The 16,559-nt window shown below is 39.7% G+C and overlaps 1 protein-coding gene across 1 annotated transcript; it reads left to right on the top strand.

Annotated features, from left to right (window-relative positions):
* Positions 1–509: 509 nt before the first annotated feature.
* Positions 510–16,393, top strand: PARD6B (par-6 family cell polarity regulator beta). The gene is made up of 3 exons (XM_037006283.2): positions 510–925; positions 5,385–5,607; positions 13,416–16,393. The coding sequence occupies exons 1-3, from the start codon at positions 860–862 to the stop codon at positions 14,243–14,245; spliced, it is 1,119 nt and encodes a 372-aa protein (XP_036862178.1). The 5' UTR covers positions 510–859; the 3' UTR covers positions 14,246–16,393.
* Positions 16,394–16,559: the final 166 nt, after the last annotated feature.

The following is a 16,559-nucleotide window of genomic DNA, read 5'->3' as shown; positions in this document are numbered from 1 at the left end:
GGAAGGAGGCGGCCGGAAACCAAGGAGCCCCAAGGCGTCTCCACTACCCGCCGCTGCGGGTTGCTGCGGCCCGCGGGATGCGAGCACCCGCCCGGGGCCCTGGCAACCAGGGGCGCGCTTGCGCGTGCGCAAAAGTACCCCTCCTGCCCGCCTTTTCCCAGCTTGTTTTCAGGTGCGCTCGCACTTCCGGCCGGCCTTCCCGGGGCGGAAACTCCAGAGACTGCGCATGCGCCTTCCAACTCTCCTGCTGGGTCGGGAGAGGCGACCCAGAGCTTCAGGTGATCCCGCCCCTCCCTCTCAGCACCAGACCAATCGCGCGGAGATGGGTGGGATTTTCGAGAAGGTGGCCCGCCCACGAGCTTCACCAAGCGTGTATTGATTGGTTGGCGCCTCGGGCGCAGGTGCGCGCTTCTCATTGGGTGTGGGCGGAGCGCGGGCAACCGAGGCTCCTACGGAGACTGCAGGTGGGCGCGTGCACGCGCCGAGGCTCCGGCCTGAGTCGGGTGCGCGCGTGCGCGCGAGCTCGCCGGGGAGGTGGTGGAGCGCAAGACTGCGGCGCCTGTATCTTCTGCTCCGCCCCCTCCTCCTCTGCCGTCGCTCCTGCCGCCGAGACCCGGAGGGAGGGAGCGGCGTCCCCGCCCGCCGCGCCGCCAGTCCGACTCTCGGTCCCGCCGTGTGAGGAGCCCGCCGAACGGGGAGCTCTGTGCAGAGACCCGAGCCGCGGCCGTCTCTCTGCAGGTGCCTATTAGGAGGCGCCCGGGCCGCAGCCGCGTCCCGAGCCCGCCGGCCGCGCGCTCGCTCCCTGCGCTCCCGACGGGCGGCGGGGTCTGCGGAGGCCGCCGCGGGGTCCGGCCTCAGTATGAACCGCAGCCACCGGCACGGGGCGGGCAGCGGCTGCCTGGGCACCATGGAGGTGAAAAGCAAGGTGCGCGGGGCCTGGGCTGGGTGGATCGGCCGGCCTGACGGGGGCCGGGACCCCGGGCCTGGGGAGGGCAGGGGCTGGCCAGGGACGGCCCGAGGAGCTGCCGCTGAGTGTGGGACGGTGGGAGGCGCGGTGGTGGGATTTGGAGGCTGGAGATGGTGGATAATACACTTGCTGAGCAGGAAACGAGGTTGGGGGCTTTGTGTCTGCTCTTGGCCCAGGTAGGAAGAAAACCAACGGAGCATTTAATCTCTCGCTCCTTAAATCTCATTCCTATTTAAGGGAGGGAGTAAGGGCTAAGGCATACCCGAAGATGGGGGGCGTTTGAGCGCAGCGTGGCACGAAAGGTTCGGGGAAATTCTGCCTACTGGCCTGTGAGAAAAAGGTATTTGGAACATCCGTGGACACAAAATGTTACCCCTTTCTGTGATTTAAGGGTGCATCGAGTGGTGGAGGAGAGAGTCCAGTAAACTAAAGAGCCCTTTTAAAGTGAGCTTTGCTTCCTGCTGTGGGTTTTTCCAGCACTAATTTTGGTATGCATTTAATTTGTAAAATTAGCACTACCACCTTTCAGTGCACACTCTCAGCACCTTTGAGGAGCACTTCGCAGTTTGAGTCTGGATGCTCATTTCATTCCATTATGCTACCTTTTCACATGAGTGTTTTAACTCTTGACCAACGGTATGCCAATGCTGATGATTAGGTTGCTGTCTACTGAATCCCTGAATCGCAAGGCTGGCTGAGCAGGGTAGTCTGTAGGGATGGGTTAGGAAATGCTTTCCAAAACGCGTTATGAGCTGGAATTTGAAGGTGATCGGCAGCCACAGGAACATTTTCAGCAAACAGTTCATGAATTGAAAAGCCAGAGGGAGTTTAGATATTTATTTTGATTCTCGGAGAAGACGGGGGAGGCTTGAAGGGTTATGACTTCGCCAAGTTGTGCTTTTATGACAAAACCTTAAAGTCTTTTTACAGAATAAGAATATAAAATGCTTTATAGATACAAAAGAGAGGCTTGGGCCACGCCCTGAGAAAATTTAAAATACTGTTAGGAAGACCCAAACACATAAAAGAATGGGAGAAAACTAAAAGCATATCGACTTCAAAACCTCATTGACTGTAAGACCTCTTAAGAAGAATGCAAAACCAGGGAGTCGTTTTTGAGTGGAGTAAGGAAAAGCTCCTGCAGCCTGTGGATAGAATGATTTTTATTATCTGGAGTTGATAAGCGAAGTTCTGTGAGTTGCTGTAACTGAGATCATCACATCAAGAATAGTCTGCATTCATTTTTAACATCATTTTAAAATGTTATTTGCAACTTATATAACAGGACATTCACGAGTTTCAGAAACTGTTCTGTTTAACAAGAATTAATTGTAATATCAGTTTAAGGAGTATGCTCTTCCCTGTGCCCTCCAGGGAACTGCCATAGCAAATTCAAGTGACAGACTTTGAACTAAGGGTTAAATGACTCAAAATACATAGAGCTTTTTCCTCTAGCAGCATAGTGGCGGTAGTGGTTCTATGCCCAATGGTTGAACCTTCTCATGGCATTTCTGCTATAAATCTAGTTTGCATTTGTGGGAGTTGAGGTTAAGAAAAGAAAAACACTTATGATATTGCATAATGTTAAAATTCGGTTTGTGGTCCTAATCTTGGTAGCAAGTCTTTAATTATTTATCATAGGAAAAAATGAGCAGGGATTCTTGGTGCAGTGATAAATAACATCAAGTGGTAATTTAACTCTTGGACTAGGAACCTTAAGCACTTGGGGACTGGAATTTCAGGCTTTCTGCCCATCCTCTGCCAGCTGATTTGTGAATCTTTCCCATACTTAGGTGTAAACTACATGTTATATATTTGACCTGCCATACTGCACTTTTAGTGAGCCATGTCTCTTAAATTGAATCAAGACATTCTGAGGAACCTGCACAGAATGAAGGGTTCCACTTCTGTTCTAGCTATTGATAAATAGGCACAATATAGGTACTGTTACTAGTGTGTCTGTTACACTTTGGGTTTTAAGTATATATTGTTGATACATTTGTTCTTAATGGATTAAATAAAACACATGTCAGCTATACCATTGAAAAAATATGTGGACAAATAGTTGGAAACAGTATTTCCTTTTTCACTGCTTTGGTGGTATCACAGCTTTTTACAAAGCTCCTCAGGTAGGGGGGGGATGTAACCACAGCTAGGTCATGTGCAGACCAACATTTCAGAATCTTTCTTCTGCATAGAAAACTCAGTTTTATTGTCTTTGCAGAGTTGGGAAAGTTCTTAATCAGTAATCAAAGTGATGTCCTTTAATAACCTTGGAATAGTCTTGGAACTGTAGGTTTCTTAATTATTCATGGACAAACAATGTTAAAATTAAGTTTGCATTTCCAGAATGTACCAACAGTTTCTGGGAGAAGGGTGTCCAGCACATTCTGGGTGTCCTGGATAAATGAGACCAGGCTAAAAATAGTTGTATATGATTGATGTAGTGAATAGTTGATTGGGTCTTAATTTTATCTGTATCTTAGCATTTTTCTTCATGTAGTCAAAAGTTCTCTTAATCCTATTGTTTTGCTGCAAGAAGCATAACAATTTCTCTTGTATTTTTTTCTGCTAACATTTGCAAACAGGGCACATATGTGAAGCCATACAGTTTTCCATTGTTTTTATCGTAATTTAAGCAAAAAGGAAAGATGTTGAGCGAAGGATTTTCATCTGAAAGTTTTAGCAAAGACATTGAAGCCCTAAAATGTTCAATTCTTCGATATTACTCTCATTCATCTATTATGTGAAATGATAAGCCCTGGCATGAATCAGAAAGTACTAGAAACTTTATGTTATGATACCAGAATAAAGAAAATGGAGGAGAAACTATGACTTGATAACATCATAAGACTGACTGATAGGAAGGGCGGTCCTGAGTTTTTATTTACTTTGAAACGTGAAGGTGTGACTAAACTTTTTGAGAGCTTTAGGTATGAGTCACCTTATATTCTTGACAAATGTTAGTGTTTGTGTTTCAGGAATGTGTTCTGGAAACTTTTAATTATTTAATAGACGTAAGAGGTGATCTTAGTGAGTTTTTACTTTAATTTAAAACTAGAATAGTGTGGGAAAACAAAGGCAGATTAATTAACTTCTTGGGTACAGCAAAAGCCGTGAATCCGTAGGGTCCTTGGAAAAATGAATTGACATATTTGCAATCTCAAATTATTCTGATAGACACTTTCTCTGCATACTGCTTAAGGCTGTCTTAATGCATTAGTATTTCTTGCTAATAATAGATACTTAGAGGAAAAATGAGTTTAGTGGTCAAATGCATTTGGCAAACATTTGTTTTAAAAATTTGTTTTTTTAAATCAACCATAAGACTTGACTGATCCTTTAATAATCTGATCTCCATTGTGATTCCTATGAGTGTGATTGTAGTTACATAGCATTTCCCAAACTTCTGTGACTGGAACACTTTTGAGAAAGGCTGATTTCTTAGCATTCCACATTTAAGGACATGCCATGCTAGTTCCATAGGAAGTCATAGATCCTGTTTATTATGGACTAGATGAAGCTAGTCCTTAGCATTGAATAAGAGCCACTTTAATAATCTGGCATTTGGAAAGCAGAGGTGTGATTCTAGAGGAGGGAAGTAAACCTGAGAATCAGCGTTGTAAAGATAAATACCGTGCGGTGGAGGTATTTCCTCCTTGTTTGTGTGATCCCTTAATACCTCTCTGATGTAATTATTCTCTTTACCTACTAATTGGTAAGCTCCTGGTGTCGGCCTGAACCTTTCAATCTCTAGGGCATAGCACTATGCCAAGCACATAAACACTTCTGCGTTAATAGGGTAGTTGTAGGATATATATTTCATGTATTAATAAAGCTTTTTTTTCAGCACTAACACAGGGAAAATGCTTCTTATCTCTAGACTATTTCTTATATGATATACCTCTTTCTGTATTGTATCTTAGTGCCAAGAAGCTCAAAGTCCTTTTTGTATATGTTGCGGTTAATTCTTGGCACTTCTATGAAATCCTAATTCCTTTTGTTGGGAAGGAAACTTAGATGCTTTTTGCTAATGGTCAAAATAAAGACTTGGGCACATCTTTGTTATCCTATGGCTTGAGTGAGAAGAGTACTGCTCTTAGGATCTGGGCTCCAGACAGGGTTTGAGCTGCGTCACAATGCAGGACAGTCCCCAGTGAGGCCTGGATACAGGGACTGAGTTGAGCCTGCATCTTGGAAGGCGTTCAGAGATGCAGCAGTGAGAAGGCACATTCCTGTGCCTTTGTTATGTTGTTATGTTGTTTTATTTGCAGACAGTGAGGTTTCTGACCAAGGGCTGTGTCGCTGGAACATTCTTCTTTATTAAGGGAAACGGTATGCCTGTTAATTTTTTTAATTGAGTCCTGTTACTTTTGCCTTTTGTTTTTTTTAATTAGTATGTTCATTATATTTATAGTTTGGAGCTGAGTTTCGCCGGTTTTCACTGGAAAGATCAAAACCTGGAAAATTTGAAGAATTTTATGGATTACTGCAACATGTTCATAAGATACCCAACGTTGATGTTTTAGTAGGCTACGCAGACATCCATGGAGATTTATTGCCCATAAACAACGATGATAATTACCACAAAGCTGTTTCAACAGCCAATCCACTGCTTAGGATTTTTATACAAAAAAAGGGTAAGTACCACTTTTAGAAAAATTATTTCAGAAATACAAGTGGTTTATTTTCTTCATTGATAGGATACACAGACTTTACCACAAACTCAATGAATAGACATTTTGTGGGAATCTTCTTAACTGTATTAGCTAATAAGTGTGTTAAAATATTCGTGATATTGTTGGTTTAATTAATATCTTTACACTTCAGTAAGTGTACTTTAGAAGATTTGTTTTTAATTTATGACCTTAGATTTTTTTTTTTTTACTAGAAATTAGGAATTGACTCTTCACTTCATTGAATGGAATTTTTATCCCTTCAGAAAGATGTGGTAGAAAGAGTATGACTTTGGACTCAAAGAAACATTCTGGTTTTTGGTGGCAAGTGGCAAGCAACTTTCACATGCTGCCTTTATTACTTAATCGATAACCTGAAGGGAAGATGTTTACCATTCCAGATCTCGTGTCTTCATCTATTGAGTGAACGTGTTATAGGTTTCCCCCGCTATCTGGAAGTCGAGCATTCCTGGGAAAGCTCGCGTAAGTCCAAATGGTGTAACGTGAAGAAGCAGTTACCATCTTGTAAAATTGAAAATCCTCTTTAGATTTCTTTCAATTGGTGAAAACAGGTACTAATGTAAAGCAGACTTTTTGGATAGTGGGGGAGACTTGTATCTCATAGGATTACTAGAAAGATGGAATGAGCTAAGTGCATGCCCTGGTATGTAGGAGGCAGCCTTTCTGTTTTAGGATATTTCTTTCCTTTCTGTTTTAGGATATTTCTCAGAAAAATAAAATTAGTTAATTATCTGGAAAAGATAGCGAGTTTTTATTTTGGGGATGTGTAAATATTGATAACAGTCTTGAAAACACTTGAAATAACTGCTCAAGCCTTTTCAAATGTATTTGAGTTGTTTTTTTTTTTTAACTTTGCGGCCTCCTCGGTGTGTGTGTCTGTGTGTCTGTCTCTCTGCAGATAGGCATGGTGTGTGCCATTTATTCCTTTGTCTTTGGTTATCAGAGTGGTTTGGAAAGCTGGTGTGAGAGCAGGAAGCCCAGTGTTTTGCCAGTGGGGACAGTTAAAGCCTTAGCCTGTTTGTAAACCAACCCAGAGAGCAGTTTGAGAGAATGGTAGGGATTACCCTTGAAGGTGAAACTTTATTTTTCCAATCAGTTGATAAACATTTAACCACTCCCAGGGCTTTGAAATTCCACTGATTATGTATCTGCTTTTCTGAGTTTGGAGGAACTAAAGTCCACCAACAAAATAAGTCTCCAAGGGTAATTTACGTCTGTATCTCTTGACTGTTTGCAAAATACTTCCAAATACACAGGTTCATTTTCCTAAAGAACCCCTAAGATGGATTTTGTAGATATGTAACAGGGGTGTGATACAGTTAGTATTAATTTAGGAAGATTACCTTGGCTGTTGAGGGTGAACCGGAGTGAGCAGCAGTCTAGGAGAGAGCAGGGAGCGGGTTGTAGTTCTTGTTCGTGGAGTTGTAACATACATGACCATGGGATTAGTTCGAGGGTGGTTATCCTCTGCTGCTTCCTTTTCAAATACGCTTATAACTGAGCAAAAGTTTTCTGGTTCTTAGAGGTAAACATCCAATACAGTTGATAGCCTTAGAATATGTTGATAGTCTTAGAATATGATTTAGAAATACATAGTCCATTCAACAGGAAATTTTTGTTTTTAAAATATAAATAAAATATGATATGACTTAAGCAAAACATGAAAGTAAGTTGGTCAGTTCATTCCCACTTTAAACCTTCCAGTAGTTTCTCATTGCATCCAGAATAAAATCCTGATGCGTCCTCACCGCTGCATGGTCCTCCATCCTTCCACGCCCTTACGGCAGCCGGCCACGTGGGCTTGCCTTCTGTCCCTCAGACTTGTAAGCTTGTTGCTGTCTCTCTGCTTTTGCGCTTCCCTTTTCTTCTGTTAAAGAGCTTTTCCTCCTCATCCTTCAGGTCTTAGCGTCAGTAACTTCCTCAGAGGAGTCTCTTCTGAGCCCCTAGCTGAAGCCTCCTCCTTCCCGCCTTTACCAGGTGGGCCTCTGAAGACTCTGAATCACCCTACTCAGCACCAGTTAGCTTGTTTTATTGTCTGTTTTACAGACGTACATAGTGCACTGTGATTCGTGGTGGTACCTTTTTCTTTTAAAGAAAGCTCAACAGATGCTTAAGTAAAAAGTTGATTTTATGTCAACTTTAATGGATCTAAATTCAGGAAATTAATATAAAGCATGATATTAAGTATACTTATATTTTCCTGATTAATTACAATGCATTTTCTGTTTTCTTGGCTTGTTGGTTTCAATTTAGGAATCAATAGTGTGGCAGTTGCACTTGATATGGTACCAAGTAATTTAGGAAAAAAAATTTCAAAAACATTTAAAATTCCAAAACCATGTGATCTTTTAAAATCTGATACACTACTAAATAATGTTTCAATGAAGTGGAAACTCACAGTTGAAAGCATGAACTACTTTATAGTCTGAACTTGAAGATAGTGTTGTTTATCTTGAAAAGTTTTATGTCTTTTAATAATTTAGTGTTAGAAAAGATCCTCATACTCTGTATTTCTAGGGCTGTTATCATGGAAGCAAAAACAAAACAAAAAACCTGATACCTTAAAAGTTATTTTCACAAAGAGGATCCTTGAGTCTTTGCCAACCTCATCCCCTATTGGGGTTCAGAGTATCATTTATTTAGGGGAGGGAGAAGAGAAAGTACAGAGTAGAGTTTTCCTTCTCTTGTTGTTTAGGTTATTGTGCAGTAAACAATTTTAGAAAATATTTAAAGGTTGTACCTTAAAAAACACTCAGGCCATTCCTGTTGCTTTGGAAAACAGCCAGGGACATGTGTATTTTTTAAAAGCTTCCTTGCCAGACATGATGATCAGCCATGGCCAAGGTCCATTGATATGCAGAGACTCCTCAGCATATTTGATCAGAATGTCTACACCACAGCTTCTTCCTATATCTCCATCTGTGTTTATATGACATCAGATAAATACACGTACATCTTGGGTTTATACAAAGGAGTTTGTTGGGAACCCTAGGAGGGCCTTGCTTTAAGCATCATCTCATGTAGAAGATGACGGCCTTGTGGCCCAGACACCTGTAAACTGGGCAGGCACCTAAATCATCTCTTAGCACTTTACTGTGCAGTGGACGATATTTTTTAGATGTATTTTAAAGTTATGTTTTAGTGAATAAAGGCTTAATTTAGAAATGGTCTAAGGGATATACATTTTAGTAGTAAACTGTGAAAAATAGCTTAAGAAATCTGTGACTCCAGAAATTAAAAAAAAAAAGAAATTGTGGAGTAACATTGCAGCATATGACAAGAGTTGCTCATGACAGAAAATTGGGTGTCACCTTTGACATGTCACCTATTTTTCAATCAGTTACCAAGCCTGTTAAAACCACTGTAGTTCTTTTTCAGATTTATTTCCCCATCTCCACGGCTTCTGCTCAAGACCATGGACCATCCTAAATTATGGCAGTAGCCTCCTGTCTTACCCCTAAGGTCCATGTTCCAGCTGGCAGTCAGAGTGGACTTTATAGAAAAACCAAAATCCTTGTTTTCTTCCCTTTGTCCTAAGGCTAAAGTCCATAATCCTTAACACTTCGCGGGAGGCCCTGTTTGTCTGCAGGGCCCCTGGCTGCTGCTCCCGGGCTCCTGACTCCTCCTCTTGGCTCCTCTTCCGGCCCTGCCCTCTCACTGTGCGGACTCCTTCGTCCTCCCATCTGCTCTTCTCTGTGTGTGTTGTATCCTGCGCCTGGAATGTTCTTCCCTCCCTTCTACCTGATTAGCTTCTGGCTATTTTTCCAGTCTTAGCATAAGCCTCACTTCTCTGGAGAAGCCTTTCTTACTCTGCAAATCAGGCCGTGTTCCCGTGTACATACCCTGACAGTGCATTTATTCCCAGTTCTCGGCAACTTTGTAATAATGTAATCGTGTGATTATTTGTCAGTTGCCATCTCTTCTTGTAGACTATAAGCATCATGAAAGTAGTACCTTACCTGTTTTCTTCAGTGAATCTGCAGCACAGAGTACAAAGCCTGGTCACATAGAGGTGCTTCTTAAATATTTGGTCGTTAATTTCTCTTACATTAGGAAATGAAAGTATCTTCATAATTTTAAGTGATGTTTATTTTAATCCTTTTAAAGTTGCCAGGTGTATTTTATTTAACCATTTTGGATTAGAACAAGGGTTGGCAAACAAGACTTGCTGGCTGTTTTCATAAATAAAGTTTTCTTGGAACACAGTGTGCTCATTTCTTTATGTATTGCCTGTGGCTGCTTATGCAACAGAGACTGTGTGACCCGCAATACCTAAAATATTTACTCTACCACTCTTGATGGAAAGGGGTTTCAACCTGTGATCAGAACAATTTTTAAAATAATTTCATTCTTTCCTGTCTACCTACTGAACTTCAAATGGGTCATAATCTTAAACTTCCCTGATGACTCTACCTGAACTGTTACTGTTTTGTTACTGTACAGGGATGCTGATGGGGTTTATGTAAAGCTTCCCCCACCTCCCACCCCCAGATTTGCTTTGTATTTATTATAGGCTTTTATTTCTCCTCTCTGTGCCTGCCACTCACTCGTGGACCCTTACTCCCACTCTGAATCTGTGACTTATAACTCTTCTGTGAGCCCAGGAGTGAGATAACCAGGCTTTTCGGAATTAATGTTTAAAGAGTAAGAGGTTCAGAGGGAGGGCCTGCAGGGCTCTTCTGTAAGTAAATCACAGCCTTTTGTGTGGAAGGAAGCGAGACATCCAGTTTGACTATTCAGAGGCATTGCAGGTGGATCCTTCTTGGTTCCAGTTAGCTGAGATTGTCAGCGGCGGATAAGTGAGGTGTTGCTGTAAAAGCCTGTGTCGTGTACTATTGCATAAGCCTGCATTTATACAAGGGGAAGGTTGCCATGAACCAAGTTTCCAAACTTTCCATCTCCTTCTGAGTTTAGGGCTTTGATATACATTCTCAGGTAGAAAGTCACCTCCCATTCCCAGTGGACATTCACCTTTACACTTTAAACTAACACCCTGCACCCTGGCTTTCTGCCAAAATATTTCTTCCCAGTTGCTGGAAACTGATTAGCTAGATGAGCGAACAAAGGTGCCTTTGTGCTGGGGCATATTGCTTTTGAGAATTTAGCAGAGAGCATTCAAACAGTCTGGATGTGATGCCAAATTATGCAGATTTGGGGGATTTTCATCAGTTTTCCCATGAATAGAAGTATGTAGGCAACTTAATTTTGTTCTGTTTGTATGGTCTGGAATTTCCCTTATAAATATTATGTAGGCTTTCTTAATTGATTGTTTTTAAATGAAAATAACAATTTTTGAGAAAATACATTCAGTAAAAAACTATTGATAGATTTTTGGCCAGATGTTTTCAGGAAGAGTCTTAACGTCAGTGGATTTATTTCCAAAGCCAAATTATAAATAAAATGTCTTTCTCTGTAAGAACACAGTGGAAATACTTTGTCTATAAATGATCCCTAGGGGAGAAAATGCCAAAAAATAAGTTACCCCTACTCTTGTACATCAATCTGAAACTAGCTTCTGAAGAATGTTAAAGCACCATGAAGAAAACACTGAAGTTGTCTGTCCTCTGGCCCATAGCTGACACTTAACACTCACTATGTGAATGTAGATATTGATGTAGCAAAACTACCTGGTCTAGTCTTTTCTCTGTAACTTATTTTGTACCCTTAATTTCCTGTTCTATAAGGTAGAGCTGACAATATTTTTTTCCTTAAAGATTATGGCTTTTTAGTTTTATTGCCATTTCAGTTATTTTTGAAACATGATTTCAACTTTTATTCCTGTTGCTAATTTCACTTCCTTTACTACCTTCCATTCTCTGATAAGATGTTCTGTCTGAGGAGGAGCTTCTTTCAGCAGTGTGGCATAAAAATACCAATTTTAGGTCCCCTGTTTTCCCTTAGTTTACATAGGAGGTTATAAATACCTGGCTTAAAAAATGAATTCAACCCCCAATGTTATTTGGCCCAAACAAATTTTTGTTGCTACTTAATTAGGTGCCAGTATTTAAAAATGGAAGGTTTTTACCTAAAAACAAAGACTTGGAATTTGGCCACACAAATTCCTGCAGTCCACGAAGAAAAACTGTGGAGTGAGGAGCAGCTGTGCCATTAAATGGGGCGGGAGCTCCCCGGTTTGCCAGAGTTCTTACCACTCTCTATTAGTGTTTCCACATTGTGAAGAAAAAAGTTAAAAGTCCCATACCTCCGCCTCTTTCAAAAGTGGGAAAATGAAAGATTAAGAACTCCCACTGAAAGCTGAGGGAGGCAGTGTTTATTGTAGAATACTAAAATTCCTTAGTGTTTGATAGGCATTCATCTAATCACACATCATCTAACGAACATATCTGCTTTATTTCACTACATCTGTGCCCAGCCAGCCTCTGCTAAGTATATTTGAGTTTGTTCTCTTGATGTACCTTGGGAATCCAGTGTCTCATTTCATGTCATTGAGTTGAATATGATAAACATGCAAATTGGAGGTTTTCTTTTTTTTTTTTTGAGAGGGCATCTCTCATATTTATTGATCAAATGGTTGTTAACAACAATAAAATTCTGTATAGGGGACTCAATGCACAATCATTAATCCACCCCAAACCTAATTCTCAACAGTCTCCAATCTTCTGAAGCATAACGAACAAGTTCTTACATGGTGAACAAATTCTTACATAGTGAATAAGTTCTTACATGGTGAACAGTACAAGGGCAGTCATCACAGAAACTTTCAGTTTCTGATCATGCATCATGAACTATAAACAATCTGGTCAAATATGAATATTCTTTTGATTTTTATACTTGATTTATATGTGAATCCCACATTTCTCCATTATTATTATTATTACTATTATTATTATTATTTTTAATAAAATGCTGAAGTGGTAGGTAGATGCAAGATAAAGGTAGAAAACATAGTTTAGTGCTGTAAGAGAGCAAATGTAGATGATCAGGTGTGTGCCTGTAGACTAAGTGTTAATCCAAGCTAGACAAGGGCAATAAAACATCCACGGATGCAGAAGATTTCTCTCAAAACGGGGGGGTGAGGTTCTAAGCCTCACCTCTGTTGATCCCCAATTTCTCACCTGATGGCCCCCCTGCGACTGTGCCTGTCTTAGGTTGTTCCTCCCTTGAGGAATCTTACCCGTCTCTGGCTAACCAGTCATCTTCCGGGGCCATACAGGGAAATGTAAAGTTGGTAAGTGAGAGAGAAGCAATATTGTTTGAAAAGGTTAGCTTTTTACTTCTTTGCAGATTTATGCCCTGTGGCTTTTATGCCCAGCATTTGTCTTGAGGTATCTTTACCACTTGGAAGAATTATGATACTCGATAAATGCAAATTGGAGGTTTTTTAAACAAATGAAGGGAAAATACATTTTAAGCAACTTGTTTAAAATTATGTTTAAGAATGTGTTTGTAAGACTGATCAGATTTTCATTTGCCAGAATGAAATTTAAGAACGTGTTTATAAGACTTCTCAGAAATTCATTAATGTTGTTTAGTCATCACTGAGCTTTATCAAATTTTAACTTCAACATTTAGTGGTGTTACGATGTGCGCTTGAGAGGGCCACCTAGTGGGATGTTTTTGGTATAGCGTGTCTTGCTCCTGCACTACATTTTGATCTGATAGAAATAAGATAATTAACTAGTTTGTTCATGTACCAAATACATTTGAGTTATCCTTTCTGTATAGATTCAGCTGTACATAAATGGGTGTTTAAAGCATTTCTATAATAATTTTATTTTATTTTTAAACAGAAGAAGCAGACTACAGTGCCTTTGGTACAGACACACTAATAAAGAAGAAGAATGTTTTAACCAATGTGTTGCGCCCTGACAACCATAGAAAAAAGCCACATATAGTCATTAGTATGCCCCAGGACTTCAGACCTGTGTCTTCTATTATAGATGTGGATATTCTCCCAGAAACACATCGTAGGGTTCGTCTTTACAAATATGGCACTGAGAAACCCCTAGGATTCTACATCCGGGATGGCTCCAGTGTGAGGGTAACGCCACATGGCTTAGAGAAGGTCCCAGGGATCTTTATATCCAGACTTGTCCCAGGAGGTCTGGCTCAAAGCACAGGACTATTAGCTGTTAATGATGAAGTTTTAGAAGTTAATGGCATAGAAGTGTCAGGAAAGAGTCTTGATCAAGTAACAGATATGATGATTGCAAACAGCCGCAACCTCATCATAACTGTGAGACCAGCAAACCAGAGGAATAACATTGTTAGGACCAGCCGGACTTCTGGCAGCTCTGGCCAGTCTACTGATAACAGCCTGGTTGGCTATCCACAGCAGATGGAGCCCAGCTTTGAGCCAGAGGATGAAGACAGTGATGAAGATGACATTATTATTGAAGACAATGGAGTGCCACAGCAGATTCCTAAAGCTGTTCGTAATACTGAGAGCCTGGAATCACTAACACAGATAGAACTCAATTTTGAGTCTGGACAAAATGGTTTCATTCCTTCTAATGAAGTGATCTTAGCACCCAAAGCAAGTGGCACAAATACAGAATTTGAAATGCATGCTCCAGATCAGAAACTCTTAGAAGAAGATGGAACAATCATAACACTATGAAACCATTGTTTGAACTGTTCTGAGTGAAGGATGTGACCGGGACTTGTAAATGTGGCTAGTTTAAAGCATATATACCTCTGAGCCAGGGACTTGGAATAGGCATGAGAAAAATAATATTGAAGCTTAAAATGTTATTATAATAGTAATTGATAATTGTTAATATACACCTTGGTGGGTCAGAGGTGGATTTAAGTCTAAAAGGGGCCTTTGCTAATGAAGTTCCATGCTTTTGCTATTTTGTCTCTAGAGAACTAGATGTTAGAGCACATTCTCAGCGCTGTATGAGAGGACTAGATCATTTCTGTTTGAAGTGGTTGCATATTTGACCTGCTGTGCAGAGCCCAGTTAATTGTTCTTTTCACTGTATTTTTAAAAATTCTACTGTGAAGAAGTCTGATTCTATCTTGTACCCTGGGGATCTCAGCTCCTATGTTCCATATTTTATTTTGATTTCTTAATTGTTATTCTCCTGTTGCTAATTGTAACAATTTTTTCAAATGCTTTTTTCCCCCTCATTTCTAAGAGTTCGAGCCAGTTGACTATTTTTAGAAAATTGCTTCTTATGTTATAAAGCATTGAGCTATATTCTGGACTTAAGAAACTGTAACAGCTGCCCAGGTTCATGTTTGTCCATCCTATAGCTTTCATATTTACACAGTCACTCTATTTGAGTGTAAGTTATGTTGTAAAAGGCAATTCCATCAACTCCAGTAATATGGGAGACTCCCCTCCCTTAACCTCTTCTCATTCATTCCCAGTCTCAACCTCACTGGAAATCATTGCTTTTGTTTGTGTGTTTTATTTGTGTGCTTCTTCTACTCTTTTAACGTATTCGAGTAGTGTGAATCATGTTGGATAAGAAACGCACCCAAATTAAGAGATTTTTACACACAGGACACACTTGTGCACTTTTTATATGAAAAACTTGGGTTTTCCTTAATGGGATTTCTAGGAACACTGCTTACACTTTATGAAAAATATATAGTGTTCACCTTTGACAGGTAGGATTTATTGCTAATAATTTTCTGAGGCTATTTATTACTTTCCAGTGCATCCACTTAGACCAAGCTAAGAGTAAGGCTGCTGACTTTCATTCTTGCCTGATCTCATTGTGGGCCCAGGCACTACAGTATGCTTGTGTATAGAAACTAAGAAGCTAGTGAGTCCGTAAGTTCCCTATGGCTTATGGATGTTTCTCTCAGAGTTATTTATTGATTAATTTTATGGTAGGGCTAGTACAGATACCTTTATATAACAATATGTGCTGTTAAAACAATGAAGAATTAAATGACTCCGTTTTGAAGGATATTTTCTCTATATGGTAAAAATATATGAAGTACAATCTTGATTCAGTGAAGATCACGACTCAGAATACTTTAATGTATTTTGTTCACATTACCACTAAGCATATTATCACTAAACTACTAACTGCACAACATTATGTAACACAATGTGCTTTCTGTTGAATTCTCCAAAGTTCTTCCACTTAGATACTACAATTATTTTAATGGCATTCCAGCTTTAACATTCTGTGAGTTCTATAAATTTGACTCTTGAATGACAATAATATTAACATGTAGAAAGTAAAAATTCATTTATATTATAAGCGGTGCAGGGGTTCAACATTTTAAGTACAAATACTTTTCACACACTACCTCTCTCTCTTTTATTTTTAACAAAGTTTTAACATCAGAACTTTCCTCTTAGGGGAAAAATACTTCAGGGCTTGACTTTTTGTACAAATTTTAACTGTGAAATACAGATTTGTATGTATTCATGAAAATGGAAATCAGAGCTGCTAATGCTTTTTATTTTAATTACCCTGCAAAAGTGTAATGTCAGTGGTGTTTTCAACTAGATTTCTCATTTAAATTATTGGTGAAATAATTGATTACTAGACATTATAAAACCAATAGATCTTGGTTATACAATAGAATGTCAATTCATTGTTAGTCTGAATCAGTTATTTCAAGTGTACCTTATCAAAAATACCAGTGTATTCAGCATAAAATTTTATGGTACTGAATGTCAAGCCTAACTGTGAATTTCTGTATCTTAAATTTATGATAATGTTCTCATGAGCTATCAACAAAATATTATGTACTTTTGTGAACTATGAATTTTCTAATTAAATTTTACATGTGACAACATGATTTTTACATGAATGATACTTTGTTTAAACTATCAAATGTCAGTATTTTACTACAATTTTATTATAAAATGTACATTATCACTAAATGAACTTTGATTTTAAAAATCAAATTAGCTTTAGTTGTGTATTATTTTTTACAAATAAAGATAGACTTGTATAAAG

Source organism: Manis javanica, chromosome 5 (genome assembly GCF_040802235.1).
Source record: "Manis javanica isolate MJ-LG chromosome 5, MJ_LKY, whole genome shotgun sequence".
Taxonomy (NCBI): domain Eukaryota; kingdom Metazoa; phylum Chordata; class Mammalia; order Pholidota; family Manidae; genus Manis; species Manis javanica.
Note: the sequence above shows the minus strand (reverse complement) of the source record. Positions and strands in the feature narration are given on the sequence as shown.

Excerpts from the sequence above, each read along its gene's own strand:
- PARD6B (XM_037006283.2), top strand. The coding sequence starts at position 860 with ATGAACCGCAGCCACCGGCACGGGGCGGGCAGCGGCTGCCTGGGCACC. Across the intron at positions 926-5,384 it reads CCATGGAGGTGAAAAGCAAG|TTTGGAGCTGAGTTTCGCCG; the intron begins GTGCGCGGGGCC and ends TTATATTTATAG. Across the intron at positions 5,608-13,415 it reads GATTTTTATACAAAAAAAGG|AAGAAGCAGACTACAGTGCC; the intron begins GTAAGTACCACT and ends ATTTTTAAACAG.